At 41.1% G+C, this 24,805-nt stretch overlaps 2 protein-coding genes across 6 annotated transcripts in view; both read left to right on the top strand.

The window, feature by feature from the left end:
• Positions 1 to 22,462, top strand: part of LOC133835098 (trissin receptor) — a 78,344-nt gene extending 55,882 nt beyond the window's left edge. For 2 of the 5 annotated variants that reach the window (XM_062264972.1, XM_062264974.1), the window contains 7 exons: positions 15,177 to 15,336; positions 15,907 to 16,107; positions 16,306 to 16,629; positions 19,055 to 19,069; positions 19,161 to 19,411; positions 21,976 to 22,195; positions 22,271 to 22,462. In XM_062264972.1, coding sequence (XP_062120956.1) covers positions 15,177 to 15,336; positions 15,907 to 16,107; positions 16,306 to 16,629; positions 19,055 to 19,069; positions 19,161 to 19,411; positions 21,976 to 22,195; positions 22,271 to 22,321 — 1,222 coding nt within the window. In that variant the 3' untranslated portion in view covers positions 22,322 to 22,462. Of the gene's footprint in view, positions 1 to 15,176; positions 15,337 to 15,417; positions 15,824 to 15,906; positions 16,108 to 16,305; positions 16,630 to 19,054; positions 19,070 to 19,160; positions 19,412 to 21,975; positions 22,196 to 22,270 lie in introns of those variants that run through there. The other 3 variants (XM_062264975.1, XM_062264973.1, XM_062264976.1) reach the window with 3 other exon arrangements.
• Positions 1,181 to 2,109, top strand: LOC133850450 (uncharacterized). The gene has a single exon (XM_062286554.1). The coding sequence runs from the start codon at positions 1,401 to 1,403 to the stop codon at positions 1,995 to 1,997; it is 597 nt and encodes a 198-aa protein (XP_062142538.1). The 5' UTR covers positions 1,181 to 1,400; the 3' UTR covers positions 1,998 to 2,109.
• Positions 22,463 to 24,805: the final 2,343 nt, after the last annotated feature.

Below are 24,805 nucleotides of genomic sequence, written 5' to 3'. Positions count from 1 at the left end.
CCGGGGAACCTGCCGCATTTAGTGGGAGGTATGGCGAGGACTCCGATGAACTTTCGTGGATTCCCGGAAGTACAGTTTGCATCGGCTGAGGCACTTGCAGGATTGGAGCAAGAGGCTTTGCAACCGGGAACTCAACCACCAGCAGTAACATCCGGCATGGGAACCACAACTGCCAGCAACTCGGCGGATACGGGCCGACATATCTATCCTCCGGAGTCGACGGATTCAGTCCTCAAGTCGACGGTGATTGCAGCTCTCGCACAGGCCCACGCGACCTACAGGAGTTCACTACAGGAGGGTATTGCAGCATCGATACGCGATGAGATTCGCGCAGGCTCCCTGGAGTTGATGAAGCTGATGCAGGAGACCACCCGACCGCAGAGTGACGGCAGTGGTGGCAGCCGACCTGCCTCTACGCAGCTAAAGTCGATGGCAGAGACAGGAGCAATCCCGAAGGTCCACAAACATGAGCCAGAGCCGCCAGTGCAGACCATGCGAGGACCGTTGCCGCGTCTAGATTATTTAACGAGCCCTGAAGAAGTGTACGATCCGCACGCAAGGAACTGGCGGAATCCCCACGACAACATGCGGTCAGATGCTGGAGGCGGAAGGACTGAATTAGTCGTCGAGGTCGTCGAGGGGACCGCACTTACCTGAAGCTGGAACGTGCGATTCGATGGTGCCGATTCCACTCACGCTGTGGAGGATTTTGTCTTCCGCATCGAGTTCTTGCAGAGACAATACCAATGCCCATGGAGGGAAGTGCTACGCGACTTCCATGTTCTATTGGAGGGCAGAGCCAGGGAATGGTACTGGATGCACGTGAGGCACTCCAGAGTAGACAGCTGGATTCAGTTGCGTCAAGCAATGTTGGACCGGTTTCGGGGCTACCAAACCGAGCATGACGTCATGCAGGAGCTACTGCAGAGGGAACAGCAGTCTAGCGAAGGTGTAGACGACTACATCCACCACATGCGGCGGCTAGCTTCACGCTTCCAGACACCTCTTCGAGACCGGGAACTGGTGAATATAATAAAGTGCGGGTTAAAGGAAGGCTTTGCACGATATGTGTATGCGATGGATATTCTTACGGTAGACGAGTTGCGCCAAGAATGTATCGAAGTGGAGCGATACATGAGCCGTCGAGGGCGCTCGTCACAAGGACAACAAACCAGATATCCGCAGGGGAGTCAAACCGTCAGTTTATGAGGTTGAAGTCCCACCTCAGCGCGACGAGAGTCCATCCCCGGAAGTGGAAGAGGTGGCAGCGAAGACCCGCGAGACGAGTTAGCGGATCTGCTGGAACTGCCGGAAACCTGGTCATGGTTTCCGGGACTGTATGTCCGGGACGAGAAGCATTTTTGCTTTAGGTGCGGCAAACCTGACACTTTTAGCCCGCAATGCGTAAATTATCCGGGAAACACCTGGGCGAACGCGATGAAGCCGGGGCAGACGCGTTCGGAGGCGAGACCCGACCAGAAGCCGGAGTGGCGTGCAAACAGGAGCAAGTAGAGGATGAGACTGCGAATGGAGAACATAAGTTTAGTAGTGTAACAAGTAGGTTAAGGAGAAACTTAGTGGATGAAGAAGAAACGAACACCTTAGTGAAAGGAAGAACACTAAGAGGCTTGCCATATGGAGAACGTGTTCGGGCATACATGTCGGCCCGAAATAGAATTTTTGGTGAGCGGCAGTGTGAAGGGATGACACTGGCCACGAAACGCGTCATAAAGGCAGGCGCTCGTTTTCGTCCACGAAGGATAACGAGGAGGCAAATCGTGGAAACAGTTCGGAGAGTGGAGAACACCGATCCCCGAGTTTTTGTAGACGTCGTCATCGGTGGACAAGTTTTTAAAGGCCTTCTGGACTCCGGCGCATGCGTTAGTCTTATGGGGCGAGGATGCCGAGAGCTGGTCAGTAAGATGAACTGGAATGTTCAGCCGTACGCGTCCAAGGTCACCACTGCTGCAGGAGCCAGCCGACCGATCCTAGGATGAGTTAATCTGCCGGTGTCATAAGGCGACAAGTCGGAGCAAATAGCTTTCTTCATGTGCCCCGATTTAAAACAGGAGATTTATTTGGGCATCGATTTCTGGAGAGCGTTTAACATCGCTCCGAATTTGTTTGGAGGATTGGACCACCGAGAGTCACCCCGAGATGTGTCGGAAGTAGCCACTGTGGAAGTGGATTATTACCGAGGCGAGAATGTTATCGAGTCTGATCTGGAGATGTGGGACCTGGAAGAGATGCAGAGGAGTCAGTTGGAAGCCGTGAAAAGCGAATTTCTTCAATTTGAAATTCATGGATTGGTAAGACTCACCTGTTGCAGCATCGGATACAGTTAGTTGAAGGAACCGAACCCGTGAAGGACCGACATTTCCCTCTATCCCCAGCAAAACAGGAGATCGTGTGGAAGGAGATTGATAAGATGCTTCAGTTGGGCATCATTGAAGAGAGCAACAGTCCATGAAGCAATAGGACGACGGTCGTCATGAAACCCGGCAAAAATCGATTTTGCTTGGACGCTCGGAAGCTGAACAGCGTGACGGTGAAAGATGCGTACCCCCTTCCATGCATCAAAGGCATTCTCTCGCGGATCGACGAGACGCACTTCATCTCAAGTGTAGATTTGAAGTTTGCTTTCTGGCAAATCGAGCTGGAGAAAAGCAGTAGAGCCTATACAGCTTTCACAGTTCCGGGACGACCGCTGTACCAATTCCGCCACATGCCCTTCGGGTTATGCAATGCAGCACAGCAACTTTGCCGACTCATGAACAAAGTAATCCCGACGTCCCTGAGGTCCAATGTATTCGTGTACTTGGACGATTTTTTAATCATCTCGGCGGATTTCGACACACACCTGAAATATTTAAAATTAGTGGCGGAATGTTTAAAGAAGGCGAATCTCACCATTGGCATGGTTAAATCCAAATTCTGCTTTAGGAACCTCAACTATTTAGGTTTCATCATAGGTGGAGGCACTTTACGGATGGACCCGAGCAGAGTAGAGGCCATCAATAACATCCCTGCTCCAAGAACGGTCAAGGAACTGCGTAGCTTCTTGGGTACGGCTGGCTGGTATCGGAGATTCATTAAGAACTTCGCAGAGATCTCGGTACCACTGACGGATGCTCTTAAGAAAAGGAGCGGGAAGTTTCAGCTGAGTAGGGAGGCCGTTGACGCTGTGGACAAATTGAAGAAGGCACTTACCACGGCGCCCGTGTTGGTGCACGCCAATTTTAAAAAGCCGTTCTACATCCAGTGTGATGCATCGAACTTCGGAGTCGGAGCTGTTTTGTTCCAACTGGACGATGAACAGCAGGAGAGGCCGATCGCGTTCTTTTCGGCCAAACTGAACCGGCACCAAATCAACTATACCGTGACTGAAAATGAGTGGTTGGCCGCGAAGTTGGCCATTCATCGATTTAGGCCGTATGTTGAAATGATGCCATTCACCGTGATCACCGACCACGCAAGCCTCCAATGGCTCATGAGTCTCAAAGACTTGACAGGGAGACTGGCCAGATGGTCACTGGAACTCCAGGCTTTTCCGTTCACGATGCAGTTCAGAAAGGGGACTGAGAATGTCGTTGCGGGTACATTGTCGAGAAGCGTAGAGGGGTTGGGTGTGACGCCGGAGGATCTTCTTGCGATGGAGACGACGGAGTTCGAGTCAACTGACTATAAACAGCTGGTCAACGAGGTCACCAGCCAACAACATCGGTTGCCAGACGTAAAAGTACAGAGTGGCATGCTGTTTAAGAGAGTAACGGAGGAGTCGGTTGACGATGGGACGACCCAGGCGAGCTGGAAGCTGTGGATACCCGATTCACTAACGGCGGGATTGATCGAGGATGTGCTACCTGCAAGGAGACGAAAGCATTGAATTACTCTACAGAGGCCAGCATTGGAAAGGAAATGCTCACCGATCGCCCATTCCAAAAGTTGTATATAGACTTTTTGGGGAAATATCCACGATCCAAACGTGGGCACGCTTGGATCTTCATAGTCGTCCAAATACTCGCAACTGTCGTCACGTTGCGTAAGCATAAACAGCGAATTATAAATTTTGTGAAGTAAATTAAAATTATATTAAAGTAAAATAAATTAAAGCAAACTAAAGTTCGAAATACGATATAAATTAAAGTAAATTCAAATTTATTTTCTTGTAAATAGATGACAGAGTAGGGACGACAAACACTTTCATACATACATACATACATTCTTAAAAATCTACTTGCTGCGGGATTATATGTTTATGTTTACTTATTTATATATATATATACACACATTTTCTCTATCATCACCCATATCGCCCCTTTACCAATCCTAAGAGCTCTTAGGTAGGTTAAGGTTGACAATAAAGCGACTCAGATAAATATATATATATATACTTCTCTAAAAACATACGTATATAAATTGGTAAATAAATATATACGAACCGCCCGAATGTAAAAGAAGTTGTCCTTTACGCCGTTGTGGCTATTTGTTGTTTCGCTCGTCCTACTGCGTGATTTTGTTTGATCTTGCTCGTTTGCCATTTTGTCCAAATATTTGTATGATATCTGTAAATAAAAAAATAAATAAATGAAATGTTAGTTATTAAGAAAATTTCATGAATAATACAATAGTAATTACGATGAACATGGTTGTGTGAGTTGCCCATTTAAGGGGGGGGGGAGGAGAATTCGACAGCGCTACGCCGGATGAGGAGCAGCCACTAATATAGTGGCCAACGCAAGGGAGATGGCGCTGATGTGGCCATCTCAGGCAGGGTGGGTACGCCGGGGTCCAGCTGTAGCCCTATTCAAATAATAAATGGATCAGTGAGTGTATTTATTATTGTTTTTCCTTGTACTTACCGTCGTCAAAAGTTTTTTTTTTTGGATTTTCGTTTGTTTAGTGCAGTTTTCAATTGCGCGGCAGCTGTTTTGTTTTGTTAGTGATGTGTTTTTTTCTGTTGTGTAAAACAGCTGTTAATATCGGTGGTATTATCGATTGTGCGGACTGCGGGCCAGGGATGGAACTCCACCTGAGTACCGATGAGCCAGCCGGAGCGGCCCCAGGGAAGACAACCAGTCCGCAACATTTTTCTAGTGTTAATTTGATAATCAGCCGCTGTATTTTGTAGTTCTCAAAACTTTATACATATATTCGCAACTTATTAAATGAAATACCAAAATGGATTCGAATTCAACGCACACGCAGAGTAATAATTTATAATGTATGTCATTATGCGTGAGGTGCAACAACATGGCCCTAAAATTATTCCTTAGGTTCTGTTCCCAAATGCGCGAAAAAAAATACATACATATAAAACAAGTAGGAGAGTTGAGTGTGCTCGACTGTGACATACCCGCTACTCATTTTGAGTAAAAGCAAAATATATTATATTATTTTCAAAATATACCAAAAATAGTGCAAAATACTAAAAATATACCGGACGGTATATTTGTTATATCGATGCAGTACCACATTCAAAATATACCATAGACGGCACAATATACCAGATTCTCCATCAAAGTAACTAAGACCCCTAGTAAGTAGGCGTTTTTGCCCATACAAAAGTCTTTCTTCAATAACTTCCACAATTTTGATCTAATCGCAATAACATTTTCAGGAATCATAAATACTATAGTTATTATTGTATACACCAGACCTAGCTTTAAAATTACGTTTGGTTTTCGATTTTTATACCCGCAACCCATAGGGTAGAAGGGTATTATAACTTTGTGCCAGCAGGAAATGTATGTAACAAGTAGAAGGAGGCATCTCCGTCCCTATAAAGTATATATATTCTTGATTAGCATCAACAGCCGAGACGATCTAGCCATGTCCGTCTGTGTGTCTGTCCGTATGACCACCTAGATCTCAGAGACTATAAGAGATAGAGCTATAATTTTTTTCGACAGCATTTGTTATGTTTGCACGCAGATCAAATTTGTTTCAAATTTTTGCCACGCCCACTTCCGCCCCCGCAAATCAAAAAAATCGAAAACAAACGTAATTTTAAAGCTACAGTTGCGAATTTATATACAATAAATACTATAGTAGTTATGATTCCTGAAAATTTGGTTGCGATCAGATAAAAATTGTGGAAGTTATTAAAGAAATACTTTTGTATGGGGAAAAGCGCCTACTTACTAGGGTCTGAGTTGCTTTGGCTGACAATCTGGGATATTGTGCCGTCTATGGTATATTTTGAATGGTGTACTATATCGATATACCAAATATACCATTTGGTATATTTTTAGTATTTTTGCAGTATATTCGGTATATTTTGAAAATAATACCACAATAAATTGCCTTTATTAAAAATGGGTAGTGGGTATCTCACAGTCGAGCACACTCGACTGTAGCTTTCTTACTAGTTTTCTATGATATTTTGCCCCGAAGTTTCCAGCATAAAAGCGTATTTATACTCCAATAATGGAATGTAAGTATGTAAGTGACGAGAAGCATTACGATGAATAATAAAAAATAAGAAAGAAAACGTCGGAGGGATTTTCTCGTGCAGAGTATATTAAATAATATTATAGAGTCGCAAGACTATATATGAAATGTAAAATAAAAAATACATTGCAATCAAGATGCAACAATTTGTGCTTGGGATATGGTCGCCATAGAAATAGTCAATTGACGTGATTTCATTTGTTTTATTTTTTTTTTATAATTGCATTTATTTATTTTGCAAATGCTTGAGGCTATAGGCACACCTATAAATTTTTGCTTTTACCATTTCTTCGACAAATTTATGGTCATAATGGTTGCCAAAAACAGTCGCTGTAAAATTTGTGGAATTTATGAAATATGTATGTACATATATTGCTTTTCCACACGTTAAAATATTTTTGTACTAATAAATACGTTTTGTACGAATAAAAACCAAAGGCAATAAAAAAAAATAAAGATCTGAGCTGAAAGATAAGTATTGTGTCCTGTCTCAGTTACCGTTCTTGTAGGCTTGTAGCAGCAATCATTCAAGATTGTTATTTAAATTATATGTCGGAGTCTGTTCTACCGAAGTCTGTTTACTCATTATCGCGAAGCGAGTTTCGATGCTCTCACAGGCGATTCTACGAGCACACTGACCGCTCGATCCTTTTACTGCCTACGCCATAGCCATCGAACCACACTCAGCGACAGCGTCTCAACGCTGTCGCCCCGCAATAACTGTACTTGGCAAAGCGACAAAATGCGGACAACCGACAAAGCGCAAATGAAGAATGATGCAATCTAACATGCACACTCTTAATTACGCATTGACAATGTGCCGAAACGCACAAGCAACTACGCATTGCCAAAATGCCAAAGTGCACCTATAACTACGCAGCAATGTGCCGAGACGCACGCACAGCTGCGCAGTGACGTCAGTGTGTCGAATCTGCATTACTTACTCTCCGACACGGCCATTCTGACATATACACGTCCTCGTGTCTATAATAACTATCTCAATTTCAATCTCACTTTCCAATTTCAATTCCTAAGTATGTCGCTGCGCTGCCCGAAAAAAAGAACAAAAACAATGAACCTATTAAGCCGGCTGTGCAGACTGGTATGGATCGCTACATTCAAATTAAAAGAAAGATGAGCCCTCTAAATTCTCAACGCAAAATAACCCGTGGCAATGCTAGCCTAGCTGCAATAGAAACGGACATGAACTCGAACCGATTCAAAATCTTGGCAGACGCCTATGAGGTTGAGGCGGCCGAATCTACTGAAGTCGAGAAAAGGAAGCCAAAGCCTCCGCCTATTTATATACGAGAAAAAAGTTCCAATGTTCTCGTCAACAAAATTATTGAGCTTATTGGCAAGGATAACTTCCACATAATACCCCTTGTAAAGGGCAACATTCACGAAACAAAAGTTCAAATGAAGTCTGAAGATAATTACAGAGTATTATCGAAATATCTTACCGATAATAAAAAGAACTTTTACACGTATCAGCTTAAAAGCAGCAAGGGTTTGCAAGTCGTACTCAAGGGTATAGAATCTGAAGTAACGCCTGCAGAGATAACAAAGGCACTACAAGAGAAGGGATTTAGCGCAAAGACAGTCTTCAATATCCTTAACAGGGATAGAAAGCCGCAGCCACTCTTTAAGGTTGAGCTCGAGCCAGACAATAAGCCCCTGAAGAAATACGAAGTGCACCCTATATACAATCTTCAGTTCCTGCTGCATCGCCGAATTACAGTTGAGGAACCGCACAAACGCAATGGTCCGGTACAATGTGCGAACTGCCAAGAATATGGTCATACAAGGTCATACTGTAAACTGCGCCCGGTGTGTGTAGTTTGTGGAAGCTTCATGACTCCGCACACTGCCCAGCGAGCAAAGATGACTGCAACTCGAAAAAGTGCGGCAACTGCGGTGGCAATCACACTGCTAACTATAGAGGTTGCCCAGTTTATAAGGATCTGAAAAGCCGCATTCATCAAAAGGAATTATCGCCCGCACCCAAAATAAAACGTTGAAAGTCTCCAGATCAAACCCTGAAGTCTTCTTCTCGACTGCAGCCAGATCCTCACTAGGACCTATTAACTCTGACAAAAGTGTGACATACGCAAGCGCTTTAAAATCAGGACCGGCTATCCCTGCCTCAAAAAGTTCATTTCTGCAATCAGCCATACCAAGAACCGAACATGGCTCAGCAACATCAAACGCCGGAGCAGTCAAAAGCAACTTCGAAGCTATGATATGCAGCTTACAACAAAGCCTTACAGAATTTATGTCATTTATGCGCACAACTATGCAAGATTTAATGCGAAACCAAAATCTATTGATTGAAATGCTGGTTTCACAACAATCCAAATAATGACTCCCCTACGGATCTCTACGTGGAACGCTAACGGCGTTTCACAGCATAAACTGAGTTAGCTCAATTCCTACTCGACAATCAAATCGACGTAATGCTGCTTTCAGAAACACACCTTACAAACAAATACAATTTTCATCTTCGAGGATATACTTTCTACGGAACAAATCATCCAGACGGTAAAGCACATGGTGGGACTGGAATTCTAATCAGAAGCCGTATTAAGCACTATTATCATAACAAATTTGCTAAAACTACCTACAGGCCACATCTATAAATATAAAACTAAATACCGGCAACGAACTTACACTAGCCGCCGTATACTGCCCCCCTCGCTTCAATATAGCTGAAGATGAGTTTATGCAGTTTTTCAACTCACTAGGAGACCACTTCATAGCAGCAGGAGACTACAATGCCAAGCACACACACTGGGGATCTCGTCTCGTGACTCCAAAGGAAAGCAGCTCTACAATGCCATTATCAACGCCAAGAACAAGCTCGACTATGTTTCTCCTGGCACACCAACATACTGGCCGGCAGACTCAAAGAAACTGCCCGATTTAATAGACTTTGCGATTACCAAAAACATTCCAAAAAATCTGATAAGCGCCGAATGCCTTTCGGATCTTTCATCTGACCACTCGCCTATACTGTTTATTCTACTCCGGCATCCAGGAACATTGGAACAATCACTAAAATTGACCTCACAGAAAACTAATTGGATTAAGTACAGAAAGTATATAAGCTCACACATTGAGCTAAGTCCTCATCTCAATAATGAAGCCGACGTAGACAGCTTTGTTAATTCACTGGAGTCTGTACTTGTCTCTGCAGCCCAAGCTTCAACACCTCAAACCATAAATACACAAAGCAATCGAAAGAAGACAAATCTACAAATCGAGCAGCTCGTCCTCGAAAAGCGACGCTTACGTCGAGAGTGGCAATTCCACAGATCGCCATCTTCTAAGCAACGTTTAAGACATGCCTCACGTGAACTTACTAAAGCTCTACAGCAAGAAGAAGCATATGTCCAACGCCAATACATAGAGCAATTGTGTACTTCTAGTACGAAAAACTCACTATGGAGAGCTCACCCTACTCTGAGCTCACCGAAAGAAGCCGTGATGCCTATAAGAAATCCCACAGGAGGCTGGGCGCGTAGCGATGCAGACAGAGCCAGCACGTTTGCCAACCACCTTAAAAATGTATTCCAACCAAATCCTGCCACGAGTGCGTTTACTCTGCCGACTTTATCAAATGAGCCTCAGCTTCAACGTGAGCCAATCGAATTTCGCCCAAATGAAATCGTTAGCATCATCAAAATCAACTGAATCCGAAAAATCCCGGGATGCGACCTCATAACTCCCAAAATGGTCATCGAGCTCCCATATTGCGCCGTTTGCACTATCACCCAGCTTTTCAACACCATCGCAAAACTTGGCTACTATCCAATGAGATGGAAGAAGTCAATTATAATAATGATAGCAAAGCCGGGAAAAGACCACTCAGTCCCCACGTCGTATAGACCTATAAGCCTACTTTCATGCTTATCTAAACTCTTTGAAAAATGCGTTTTAATTCGGATAAACACGTACCTAAGACTCCAGGAAGGAATCCCGTCACATCAATTTGGGTTTCGTGAAAAGCACGGAACAATTGAGCAGGTCAACCGGATAACATCAGAAATTCGGAACGCGTTCGAAAAACGAGAGTACTGTACTGCCATATTTTTAGATGTCTCTCAAGCATTTGACAGAGTCTGGCTAGAAGGTCTAATGTACAAGATCAAGACAATGCTCCCCAGCAACACCCATAAGCTTTTAGAGTCTTACCTTTACGACAGAAAATTTGTTGTGAGATGCAACTCTGCTATATCTGATGTTTTCACTGTTGGAGCTGGAGTTCCTCAAGGTAGTGTGCTAGGGCCAACACTATACGTCCTCTACACAGCAGACATCCCGACAAGCACACGAATAACAACATCTACGTTTGCTGATGATACAGCTATTCTTAGCCGCTCAAAATGCCCGAGGCAAGCAACTGCGCAGCTAGCTCTTCATATGGTCGATGTTGAAAAATGGCTATCAGATTGGCGAATTAGAGTGAACGAACAAAAATGCAAGCACGTTACATTCACCCTGAACAGACAAAACTGCCCGCCGCTAACGTTAAACAACACTCCACTCCCGCAAGCAAACGAAGTGACATATCTAGGAGTACACCTCGACAGAAGACTCACATGGCGCCGGCACATTGAAGCCAAAAGAACACACCTAAAGCTAAAAGCCAGCAGCCTTCATTGGCTTATCAACGCTCGGTCTCCCCTTAGCCTTGAATATAAAGTCCTGCTGTATAACTCGGTACTAAAACCTATATGGATGTACGGCTCCCAATTATGGGGGAGTGCCAGCAATAGTAATATTGACATAGTCCAGCGAGCTCAGTCGAAGATCTTGAGAACCATCACCGGGGCACCGTGGTACGTTCGCAACGAAAACATACAACGCGACTTAAACATCCTACCAGTCAAAGAAGTGATCGCAGAACAGAAGGAAAAGTACTTTACCAAGCTACTGTTGCACCCTAACCACCTGGCGAGAGGTCTAACAAGGTTGAGCAACCAATCACGTCTTCGTCGTAATGACTTACCTACCCAGCGACCGACCTGAGGGACGCGCAGCCAGAATGCAGTTTTAACACACTGTTAGCTAAATTTTAATGTTAAGATTCGTAAACTTATTGTTAGTCTCAAAATCTAGAAGATTCAATAAATAAAAGCAAAGTCCTCAAAAAACACTTCAATCTAATGCCAAACGCATCTTCAAACAAATTAAAAAAAAAAAACTTTGACTTCACTCATTTTATTAAGTTCCCTGTTCGTCCATCGCCCAACACTTGGCTTCACGAATTCATCAACCATATTTCTCGTACATCGCCCAACTCTTGGCTTCACGAATTCATCAACCATATTTCTCGTACATCGCCCAACTCTTGGCTTCTCAAATTCATCAACCATATTTCTCGTCCATCGCCCAATACTTGACTTCACGAATTCATCAACCATATTTCTCGTACATCGCCCAATACTTGGCTTCACGAATTCATCAACCATATTTCTCGTCCATCGCCCAACTCTTGGCTTCACGAAATCAACAATCGCATTGCTATAACAACTCTCGTCCATCGCCAATCACATGACTTCACGAATTCTCTTTTGTTTCAACAGACTTTTCCAATAGATTTTTCCAATTGACTTTTCCAACAGACTTTTCTCTTTATGATTTACATCTAATTCTTCTGGGATTTGCACATCCGGTAGCTTTCGCAAACTTTCGTGTAGGTACTTGTAACGTCTATTGTTCTGTGTAGACTTTAAAATGTATCGGTCTCCGTCCAATACCTCGACCACCAAAAAAAAAGGGTGCTCTGAACTGTGGGTCTAATTTTGTTTGCTGTCTACCACTGTTTTTAAGCAACACAAAGTCACCCACACAGAAGCAAATTATCTTAGTCTTACCCTTATCAAACTCTGTCTTCTCGCATCTAGCGACCTCTACCATGTTCCTACGATCAACGACACTAGCAACTCTACCTTCTCCAACCTTGAATGCATCTCCTCTGCCTTCATCCCATAACCAATGCAATCTCAAGAAAAAAAACATTTTGAATGTTAAATGAGAATCTGCCTTGACTAGAACGTCTAATACAAGTTGCAACCGCTAATATGCGTCATCCTTCGATATAAAATATTGACTATTGCTTTAGTAAAATTGAGACTTCTTTTTTATTATTTTTTTTTTTTTTGTTTAAATTTTCGAGCATTTCTGTTTCAATCTGATCAGAATTAGCATGTAGAACGGTTTCACACACGTTCACAACTTTAGTCTTAACAATCTTAAGAAACTTCCACTAATAATCCTTGATTCAATATTTCTCTACCAATTACAATATTATTTTTCATACTAGTATCATTTTACTTTTTTCCACTGGTACTATATGAAACAAAACAACCAACATGACACCATTTCAGCCTGTGCGGCACTGTAAGTACTGGCGCTACCCATCCTCTATCAAGGAATAACGCCTCTTACCAACTAACTTATAAAAAACGCTTTCTTCAAATAATGAGCGCTCAGCTCCAAATGAAATTTAATTGGAAATCTCTCACCCGCATACTCGATTGAGGCTACACCATAGCTCACAGCTCCACTCTATCCTCCGATCGCACTCCCACCTCGTCTGGACAATCAGCTCAACTCCCGACATCTGTAGCAAGCCACATTTGTCCTTCTATGACGAGGCCGCTCCGAACGCCACACCCTCTCAGTTGCCGGTACCTGGACACTCATTCCAGTTTTACAGTCTTGCTTTTCATGACCAAGCCTTCCACACTGATAACATTTAATTTCCACAATTTTAGCACGCTTGGCCTTTAGTTCCCCGTTTGATATAAAACGACGTTCTCTTAGCGCTGAGAACACTTGCAACTCCGCTTGCAATTCACGTCGAATGGTTACATGCGTTGTATGTACCATTCGCTGCAGACGCCGATCGAAATTAGCCATCTGTCCAAGAACCAACACGATGGTAATTTGATCGGAATTTAAATTTCGCAGCTTTGTGCACAGTATTGTCACACAACAACTCATAAGAACAGGCTAACTTTCACTATTGCTTGGACGACTGTTCAAAGATTCACAATGACGGCGGCTGGCGTATCAGATGTCTCATACCGCTGCACATTGGGATGAAATGCCTTTATTTTGGCCATAACCGTAATTTTAAAGCTAGAAAGTTGAAACTTGGAGAATTTGCTGCTTATATTATTTGTGAATTTCGGATTTTTTTATTTTTTATTTTTTTGTTTTTTTTAGTTTTTATTTTTTATTTTTTTTGGTTTTAATCACCTCTAAATCGTTTTCCGGAAAATCATTTGGAATTACCCAGTCAAAAGAGGCCTTGACATTGCGATTTGAATCCAGCCAAATTTTTAGTTAGTCACCCCGACGAAGAGAAACCTTGCTTGTATCTATTGAAATATTTAACCCCCCCGCAAATTCCCGCAAATTAATTAAATGCTACCTGAATATACACATAATAACTCATACTACCACATAAGTTGTTATTTGAATTCTGTTGTATCTTGCTAGATATGCTCCACGAAACACAAATATTTTAAGGTTAGAACCAACAAAACTAATGCTTACGTATTTCATTAAAAACATGACAACACAAAAACAAATATAATTAAAAACTTATACAAATATTTTCTACATACCATGAAGCACATTTTCCAATTTAAGGTATTTTAATAAGTCAAACTGTTTAAAAATACGACAACGCCAAAATTAAGAAATTTGACTAGTCAGCAAGCTTGCACGCACCACGTGGCAAGAACAGCTGACTTTAAACAGCTGGTGCAAGACGAGGGCTGCGCAATAAAATTCAAATTAAATATTTTCGATGTCTAGGGACATTTCTAAGCTTGAAATAATTGCAACATTATTGATATATTAACATGAACTTTTTAGGTTTTTGCCAAAATAAAGGCCTTTCATCCCAATGTGCGCTGCACAAACGATTGCCGAAACTGTTGCCAGGTTATTCCAGGGTAACATATTTGACACAACCACCGCCCAGCCCTCCAAAGCTTCACTCAACACCACTATAAGAGCACTGTCACTTAATAACTTTTTCTCGCAAATTTATGTTGACCGCTGCAGACTACTGCATGGCATCCACACCAGCAATGTCTGGACTACATTCGGCAAACAGATCTCACTATTCTATTACAACTCGCTCGCCGGCATCTTAATCAATGCCAAAAAATTTCGATTTTTGTTGCTCTATTAACGTAAAGACATCCCTTGAAGTACTTTGATCAAGGCCGAATCCCACTTCTGATGTCGGAGTCTGTTCTACCGAAGTCTGTTTACTCATTATCGCGAAGCGAGTTTCGATGCTCTCACAGGCGATTCTACGAGCACACTGACCGCTCGATCCTTTTACTGCCTACGCCATAGCCATCGAACCACACTCAGCGACAGCGTCTCAACGCTGTCGCCCCGCAATAACTGTACTTGGCAAAGCGACAAAATGTGGACAACCGACAAAGCGCAAATGAAGAATGATGCAATCTAACATGCACACTCTTAATTACGCATTGACAATGTGCCGAAACGCACAAGCAACTACGCATTGCCAAAATGCCAAAGTGCACCTATAACTACGCAGCAATGTGCCGAGACGCACGCACAGCTGCGCAGTGACGTCAGTGTGTCGAATCTGCATTACTTACTCTCCGACATATAAATATGATTTATAAAATAAAACGATTTTCATATTTTTTATATGCTTTCAGCTGGGTTTTTGGAGAGTTTCTTTGTCGTATGTATCAATTTGTCCACTCCTTGAGCTACACTGCGTCCATATTTATTCTCGTTGTCATATGTATGGAACGCTATTTTGCCATAGTCCATCCAATAACCTGCAGGCAAATTTTAACTGCGACACGATTAAGAGTAAGTACAATAAATTTTAAATTTAGTCGACATTTTAATAAGATTTTTTAATTTACGTACACGAATATTGTAGCCTTGTAGATTTTTGCGGTCTTTGAAATCATGCAGACGGACGGGCGACATGATGTTATCGCTTCGACAATTAACGCTAATCTAGAATATATATTTATTTGCCAGTTTTTTATAAATGTGTTTGTTTCTATAGCTTCCAAAGTTTATTTCGATTTTCACTGTAATGGAACTTATTAAATTAACGTCAAAAAGTTGAAGCATACGGACCAACCCTAATGGCCTAATTAGCATTGAAGAAAGAAAGTTTGATAAGAATAAAAGAAAAAGTTTTTCGGGATGCCGTGGCCTGTATCAAATAACCATCATACACCATACATAAATATTTTAGGAATAGGAATTTAGAAGATATTCAAGTCGTGCTATTAATTGTCAATGGCGCTTAGAACTCTTATTACACTAGAGCAAATAAGGAATAGTCAGTTTACCAATTGCCTTATCAATTTAAATGTATTTACTTGTGTTGTCATTTGACGCTACAAATTTTTTCATTCTTTTCAGATGGTTATTGTCAGTGTATGGATTACATCGGCGGTGTATTCTACGCCGAAATTTGTATTCAGCAAAACTATAAAAAATATTCACACTGAGGATGGTCAGGAGGAGGAGATTTGTGTGTTAGATCGTGAAATGTTTAATTCCAAATTACTGGATATGATTAACTTTGTACTTCTCTACGTAATGCCCTTGCTTGTAATGACTGTGAGTAATCGTAATAAATTGAAAATAAGTTGGTATACATTTAACGTAAAAACAAATTGAGGATGATTTATGCTTAAAATGTGGCGCTATGTACTGCAATACATAGAAATGTGCATTTTACCAATTTACCGATTACCTAAAGGAACATTTTTGTTTTTCGTTATTGAGAATTACTTAATTTTTTTTCGTATTTGACAGGTGTTGTATAGTAAAATAGCCATCGCATTGTGGCGCAGTTCACGTGGCCTCACCCCTCATATGTCCCAGCAGCACCAACTATCTAGTGAAGAAAATAGCATGAGTCTACATAACAGCATGTACCATCGAAATACCCATAATTACCATTCTACTCATTATCATTCACACTCTCACCTTCATGAACTTCATAATCTGCCGACGGGAGTTGGACCCACAATGGCAGCTGGCGAAGCATCACTCGCTTCCACTAGCAATTCCCAGTGTTTGTCACTTCAAAATAGTGCTAAATATGAAAAGCGTGACGTCAGCATCGCTGAAAGTCAGGTGAGTCAGCCAGCCAGCAGCTTAGCTGCATGTTCTTTTTCCTTTTCACACCTAACCTAAAAACGAAACAATAGAGTAAAATGCACGAGCAAAACAAGTTTTAGTTTTTTTTTATGGTTGCCATGTTCGTAACAGGGTTTTAAGATAAAACAAATTAATTTTTAAACAAAACAAAAAAAATTTATAAATTTCATTTAATATCATCGTTTTTACATAATAAATCATATACCTGCATGTTCCTTAGCATAAGCTAAGGCGTCAGCCAAAACTAACAGAGAGTAGTGAGAATATAAGAACCTTCCTGTCGCTCCTACGAACACAAGCAAGAGTGCCGATCACTGTTAAATACATACATTTCGAACATCGTCGTTTGATGCTTAAATTTTGTTGGCATTATTTCGCTGATTTTTTTTTTCGTCACAATATCCGGTTGAATTCTGAAAAATTTCGTCGGTATAAGCGGTTATTCGCTAAAAGCGGAGACGTTTTCATATAAGTTTGTATGGGGACCAACCAAGCCATCGAGTTTTCGTCGTAGTAACCGGTCGGACACTATAAACGGAGTCGTTATACCCGGATTATACTGTAATTTAAATCCAATCAAATTCCAACCGAAATCGAACATTAAAAGATTATATGTATATATATGCCGCTGATAACCAAATGAAAACAAACTTTGAGAGATTTAAGGTGCCGCATGACCGAATTTAAGAAATCTCCCTCACTTTGCATCGAGCTTTCCTCTAACTCGGAAATATGTAACCTGTTATGTGAGATGTATATAGCAAATGCTGTGGAAAAAATGAATCTCTTACTTCTATAGTTCTGTTGATGCTGATCAAAAATGTCTGTTGCCTCTATTTGCTAAAGGTACAATGTTATAAAAATTAATCCTGTTCCGGAAATCTGATAAAATTTCCCAAAACATTGGGATGAAAACATTTTTTGAATACATAATTTCGTAAGTACCATTCAAAACAATACAATTTGAATTTGCTGCTACCGTACAAAATTGACGTCAGAATGGAGTCACCAATAATAAATATATCGAAAGCTATATAGAAGCTGCTTATACCAGATTGCAGCAGTAGTTTTTTTCCATGTAAAATTTTTTTTTCAAACTTTTACAATTTTTATTAAATCAATAAAAAAAGACTAGTACAACATAAATAAAGCGTATCCATAGTCCGATACTGACATGTACATACATATTGTTAATATCAAATCGGCTGTTCCACAGACGCAAAAATATATAAAACAAGTAAGAAAGCTGCAGTCGAGTGTACTCGACTGTGAGATACCCGCTACCCAATTTGATTAAAAGCAATATATTTTGCGGTATTATTCTCAAAATATACCGAATATACTGCAAATATAATGAAAATATACCAAATAGTATATGTGGTATATCGATATAGTACCGCATTCAAAATATACCATGGACGGCTCAATATACCAGATTGTCAGCCAAAGCAACTCAGACCCCTAGTAAGTAGACGTTTTTGCCCATACAAAAGTATTTCTTTAATAATTTCGACAATTTTTATCTGATTGCTACCAAATTTTCGCGAATCATAACTACTATAGCTATTATTATATATACCAATATTTGCAACTAGCTTTAAAATTACGCTTGTTATTCGATTTTTTTGATTTGCGGGGGCGGAAGTGGGCGTGGCAAAAATGTGAAACAAACTTGATCTGCGTGCATACATAACAAATGCTGTCGAAAAAAAATTATAGCTCTATCTCTTATAGTCTCTGAGATCTAGGTGTTCATACGGACGGACGGACAGACACACAGACGGACAGACGGACATGGCTACATCGTCTCGGCTGTTGACGCTGATCAAGAATATATATACTTTATAGGATCGGGGATGCCTCCTTCTACCTGTTACATACATTTCCTGTCGGCACAAAGTTATAATAAACTTCTACCCTATGGGTATATACAATAACTACTGTAGTAGTTATAATTCCTGAAAATTTGGTTGCGATCAGATAAAAATTGTGGAAGTTATTAAAGAAATACTTTTGTATGGGGAAAAGCGCCTACCTTCTAGGGTCTGAGTTGCTTTGGCTGACAATCTGGGATATTGTGCCGTCTATGGTATATTTTGAATGGTGTACTATATCGATATACCAAATATACCATTTGGTATATTTTTAGTATTTTTGCAGTATATTCGGTATATTTTGAAAATAATACCGCAATAAATTGCCTTTATTAAAAAATGGGTAGCGGGTATCTCACTTTCTTACTTGTTTTGCACTGAAGCGTGGGCAAAGTGTAAACATATTAATATAAATGCACTAAATTATTTCTTGGTGATTTAATTTTTTTGTATTCTTTCCTAATTATATTTTAACAACTCAATTTCTTTACTTATTAACACAACAACAAAAACACCCCAAAAATAAGCTTGATAATTACAAGGTGGGTATGTTGATTATTCAATCAGTCTTACAAGCTGTATGTGCCGCTTGGTGAAAAGTCTAATATTATATCACATCTGTAACTCATACAGGTGTCACTGGAAGCGGATCGGACGATAGTAACTGCCTGCCACAAGTCCAGCTTTTCTCGTCCATCGAACTCGTATACTGCTCGTTGTACTGGTGCAAATAGTGGAGGAGGAGGAGGTGGAACACATTTGTCGCATTCTTCAAATAATGTCCTACGAGCACGAAGGGGAGTCGTTCGTATGCTGATTATTTTTGTGCTGACATTTGCGCTGTGCAATTTACCCTATCATGCGCGGAAAATGTGGCAATACTGGTGAGCTAAGTTACTATTAACTACCCCGTCGACATTATTATCATATAATGCTATTATCTTTTGTACTAAGTTCACATGTATTTCTATACTCAGGGGAACCTTTAACTAAGAATATTACAACGATATTAAAATTTAACAATATAACCATATTGTTAAAATTTAATGTCCATGTCTCACCCTTCCATCTTAAATCATTTATTGTCATAGATTGTTATTTTAAAGTCAAATTGCGAGGGCCCACTAATAACGTATTTTCACATTTGAACGAGTTCTGTTTTGCTGCTTCCACGATCAATTTTAAGTGTCTCAGGTGCTCAGATTGCAAACAACCTTTAACCACAAAATTATGAAAAAACAACTAAGAAAACTACAGTGTGCTCGACTGTGAGATACCCGCTACCCATTTTGAATAAAAGCAAAATATTACGGTAATAATCTCAAAATATTAAAAATAAATATGCATGTATTCTCGATGCGGTTTTGCCCATACAAAAGTATTTCTTTAATAAAATCCACAATTTTTATTTATAATTGTTGTAAATACGATTAAAAAAGTTTGTACCCCGAGCGGGCTCGAACCCGAGTTCCCCGAGTACCACATCACGAATATGCTTGCACTCTACCTCTGTCTACTATGCATACAGATACAAATACAGAGGCTAGCATGCATATACGTATACGCATACATACAACACATACATACATAGAAGGCGTTTTTGCCCATAAAAAATATTTCTTTAATAACTTTAACAATTTTTATCTGATCGCAATCAAATTTTCAGGAATCACTAACACCATTGTTATTATTGTATATACCAAGTATTTCACTAAAACTTCGACAATTTTTATCTGATCACAACCAATGAAAGTCTGGATCTCAGAGACTATAAGAGATAAAGCGATAATTTTTATGTATGTGTATACGTATATACATGTTCGCCTCTATATTTGTATCTGTATGCATAGAGGCACTGCGATAGCTGTTGTGGTAGAGTGAAAGACTTGCACTGCTAGCCGAACATATTGTGGTGCTCAAGTTCGAGCCCGCTCGGGATACAAACTTTTTTTAACCACCCGGTCGGTGGTGCTCGAGTTCAAATTCCGATCGAGAATACATGTATATTTAATTTTAATATTTTATTTTGAGATATTACCGCAATATTTTGTTTTTATTCAAAATGGGTAATGGGTATCTCACACTCGACTGTAGCTTTCTTACTTGTTTGACTATATATGTATTATTTCAAGAACGATGCCGCACTGTTTTGCGTTTATTCAAAATGGGTATTGCGTGTCTCACAGACGAGCACACTCGACTGTAGCTTTCTTACTTATTTAACATATATGTATGTACCTACATATATCATATGTATATGTACATAATATGTACTACATATGTATGTATTCTTACATATTGGCCAATTGTCTTTTTAGCACGATACGCTTTTATTATTAGTTGAAATACCATTGACCATTGTTATATTGTTGTACATAAACCAAACTATATTATTCTTGCAATGTTTAATAATGTAGCCTACAAAAATTGCATTCTTCAGTTTCTCTCATCTTAATCTTCTGAAAAGCGTTAATAGGCAATATGAATACCAACAAAATTCTTTAAAAAATCACTCGTAATAAGAGCTTAATTTATTAACTATGTATATTGTAAATAAAATAAAATGCTAAGGACACCAACCTACAGCACTTAATCTTTTAGCAGCTTGTCCAGTAGCGTAAAGTAATTTTAATGTAAGCGATTAAAAGTCCACCTTACTAATTAATTTAAAAGTTGTTCTTATTTTCGTTATAATAATAAATTGATCTTTAATATTTTTAAATATTGCATATATTTCTGTAGGGTATAAACAATCCCGGTCGAGATTAAAATATTATTGCATGTGAATTACATTTTTTATTTAAACGTAAACGTTTCAACAGATCCAATATCTTTAATCGTATTTCAATTTCACATTCTTGTCTTCGTCAGGGATTTTTCAGTGGTGACCCCTAGTAATGTTCACGCGAGTGGTGGTTCGGTTAAATAATTTTAATAATATTAGCACAATATGGATTTAATTAGTTATGAGGTACGGATCTGCGAGAGTAACCGAAAAATGGTGAATCATCTTATAAAACAGGCAGACGCCTAACGAAAGGATATCTTTTATAACGGGAGTATAGCTTCTCATTATGTGTTGGTTAAAAATAATTTTTCAATCGAAATGACGATAAAGGGGGTCGCAAACAAATTTTTAAAATAATTTTATATAACAAATAAACAATCTGAGTATCTCGCTTTCAACCTAATTCACATTGCTGTTTTGTGCTGATTACTCTCTTGCCATCGTCAGGGATTTATCAGTATGAAATCTGAGGAAAATCTTTTAAGTTTATAGTCCATGGAGACAAAAAGGACATCAAACTTTCTTTTGTGTTCCCAAAACAGAATGAAATTAAATTTACAAAATTTCGATTATATTGTCTTTAGAAAAACGTATTATTGTCTTATTTACATACTTGCGCATGAATATAAGCCGCTTGCTAAAATGTTAACATTTTTGCAGGTCACGTTCCTACCGCGGTGATTCCAATTTTAATGCGCTGTTAACACCGCTGACTTTTCTGGTCACGTATTTCAATTCGGGTGTTAATCCCCTACTATATGCATTTCTCAGCCGCAATTTTCGAAAGGGGATGAAGGAGCTACTGCTATGCTCATGGAAGAAGGGCAAAGGGAAGTCATCCTCAAATTCATCGATGCATCACAAGCGTAAGGCATTACAGGTGAGCGTGTCTCTCGTTCACTTCCCTTTTTAAGTCGCATATTAAAATCATATCTCACTTGTGCTCTTCTAACAGACCCATTCATTGCCCACTGATACCACGAACATCGGCAATGACCAACTATGATGGCCAAACTGCTGGACCACGAACATCAGAATATTTGGACGTCGGCAATAAATTCGCACATTCGAAGTATTAGAAGTAGAATTTTAGAGTTTATATACTAGACGTAATTTCATCGTGATAAGATTAATAAATTTTAAATTTAATCATTAGTATATATTACCATCATTGATACGTGTACTACGAATAAACAAATTTTTGAAAGTCACAATTGTTGAAACATGCAAAATATTATATGTGAGTATTACACATACACATACACATACACACATATATACACATTTGGCTGGCAAAAATCCTCTGCTGAACCCTCCCCGAGGGTGCTGGCTGGGTAGGATCTGTATTACCTCATTGTCAACGGGTAGCAGATCTCTACTATACGTCGATATTTCAGGAACTGGAGATCCTAGCTGAGGACTCTGTTCCTTATCTTTCGGGCATCTGTCCGGAGATAAGTAGCAAAATCCATGGTACGAGGTGTCTGGCGGTCAGACTGAAAACGCTATGGGGGGGCTCCCAAGAATAAAATTAGCCAAAATGGTCTCAGAATGGACACATTTAAACATTCAACCCGGGCTGGGATGTCAGCCCAAACGTCGGTGGAAGGCGTGACTGCTACCACCGGCGGGCACGGGGGGGAGAGATCCTCTCTGCGTTTCGCCAGCGGTCACACCTCTGAGGCGGCGGGAGCAGGCCGTAGCAGTTGTAACAACACTGCCACCAAAAATTCGAGGTTGGTGCGCGCGGGTGCTGTGGTCTTAACCGACACGGACCAAAAGAGCGCTGCGCCAACTTCTACGGTGGAGGGGGAACGTCTTCCCCCTTCAGTCACCCCTGCCTATCGCCAGCACCTCCAAGGTTGCGCAGCGGGGCACGACCAGGACACACACACGCTGAGGTCAGGGGAGGTTGAGGCAGATCTCGGTCTTGAGAGCGTGACCGACGCCACCCAGCACCTCAGCTTGACTGACAAGACGGAGGAGGTGGGAGAGGAACTGTCCATGCAGATGGGCCCCCCGCGAGTTTGCTAACCTCTAATGAGTGTGCTGCAACTCAACCTCCATAAATCCAAAACGGCTTCGGCGGAGCTACTCCTTGCCCAGGTCCAAGAACCGTGGATAGCGTCGGGCAACACGGTGGCTGGGCTGAAGTCGCATAACTATGACTTATACGTCCCGACATTGGTAAGCAGATCGAGAACTGCCATCCTTGTAAAGAAGGGGCTAAAAGCTCATCTACTACCTAATTACAGCAATGACGATCTAACCGTGGTGGTGCTGGAGAGCCGTGAAGGATGTTTGCTGCTGGCATCCTGTTATATGGCCCACGACAAGCCGGCTCCACCTGACGAGCTGCGGAGGTTGGTGGACATGGTCTGCTCCTCCAACAAGCATATTATAATCGGAACGGACGCCAACGCCCACCATAGCGTCTGGGGAAGTCCCGACATCAACGACAGGGGTGAGTCAGTTCTTGATTTTATCCTTAACCATAAGCTTAGACTAGCCAACAGAGGTGAGGTATCTACCTATGTAGGTCCCACCTCCAGTAATGTGCTGGACTTAACGATTGCAACTGAGTGTACCAATGTAGAAGAGTGGAGGGTCCTGGAAAGACCCTCCTTCTCGGACCATAAGTACATTCAATTTACCATTCCTTTTAACAGGGTACCTGCGGCTCAGCCGTTCAGAAATCCCCGTAACACGAACTGGGCGAAATTCTCTAGCCTTGTTTCCAAGTCTCTTGGTCCGCCGGGTAACATCAACTCGGTACAAGACCTAGGAACTACTGTCAATGTCCTCTCAGCAGAACTACTTTCAGCGTTTCGTCAATCTTGTAGGCTCTCAAGACCGACGAGAAGATCGAAGCCACCCTGGTGGAGCCCAGATCTCTCATCGCTACGTGGAGAGCTTACTAGCATGTTTCAACTTGCTAAGAAGGCGGACAACGAATATGTCTGGGACGAGTACAGGTCTCTCCTGAAGTCCTACAAGAAGATGATCCTATCTTCTAAAAGGTCTTCATGGAGAACCTATTGCTCAGACCTGGACAATATTAAAGACACCTCCAGACTGAGGAAGCTGCTGTCCAAGCAGGCTTCCAGTCCTAGTCTGCTCAAGTCGGGCGATAGAGTTTGGACGGAGAACAGTGCTAAAATTCTTGAAGCATTGCTCTCAGCTCATGATGGACTTTTGCCAGCAATGCTGCAAGCCAGCAAGCCTACGATTTTTCCATGGCTATCGGGAATCTATTCGGCGTGCCTCGCATGGGGTCATATCCCCACACTTTAGAGGACCTCGAAAGTCATTTTTCTGCCCAAGGCGGGCAAATGCAGTCATGTGGTTCCTAATGACTTCCGGCCTATCAGCCTAACCTCTTTCCTGCTAAAAACATTGGAAAAGCTACTTGATTTGCACATCAGAACCAACTCAATGCATCTGTTGTCCCCAAATCAGCATGCGTACACAAAGGGCAAGTCCATTGAGA

This window comes from Drosophila sulfurigaster, chromosome 2L (genome assembly GCF_023558435.1).
Source record: "Drosophila sulfurigaster albostrigata strain 15112-1811.04 chromosome 2L, ASM2355843v2, whole genome shotgun sequence".
Classification (NCBI taxonomy): Eukaryota; Metazoa; Arthropoda; class Insecta; order Diptera; family Drosophilidae; genus Drosophila; species Drosophila sulfurigaster.
This window is presented reverse-complemented; position numbering and strand designations above follow the sequence as displayed.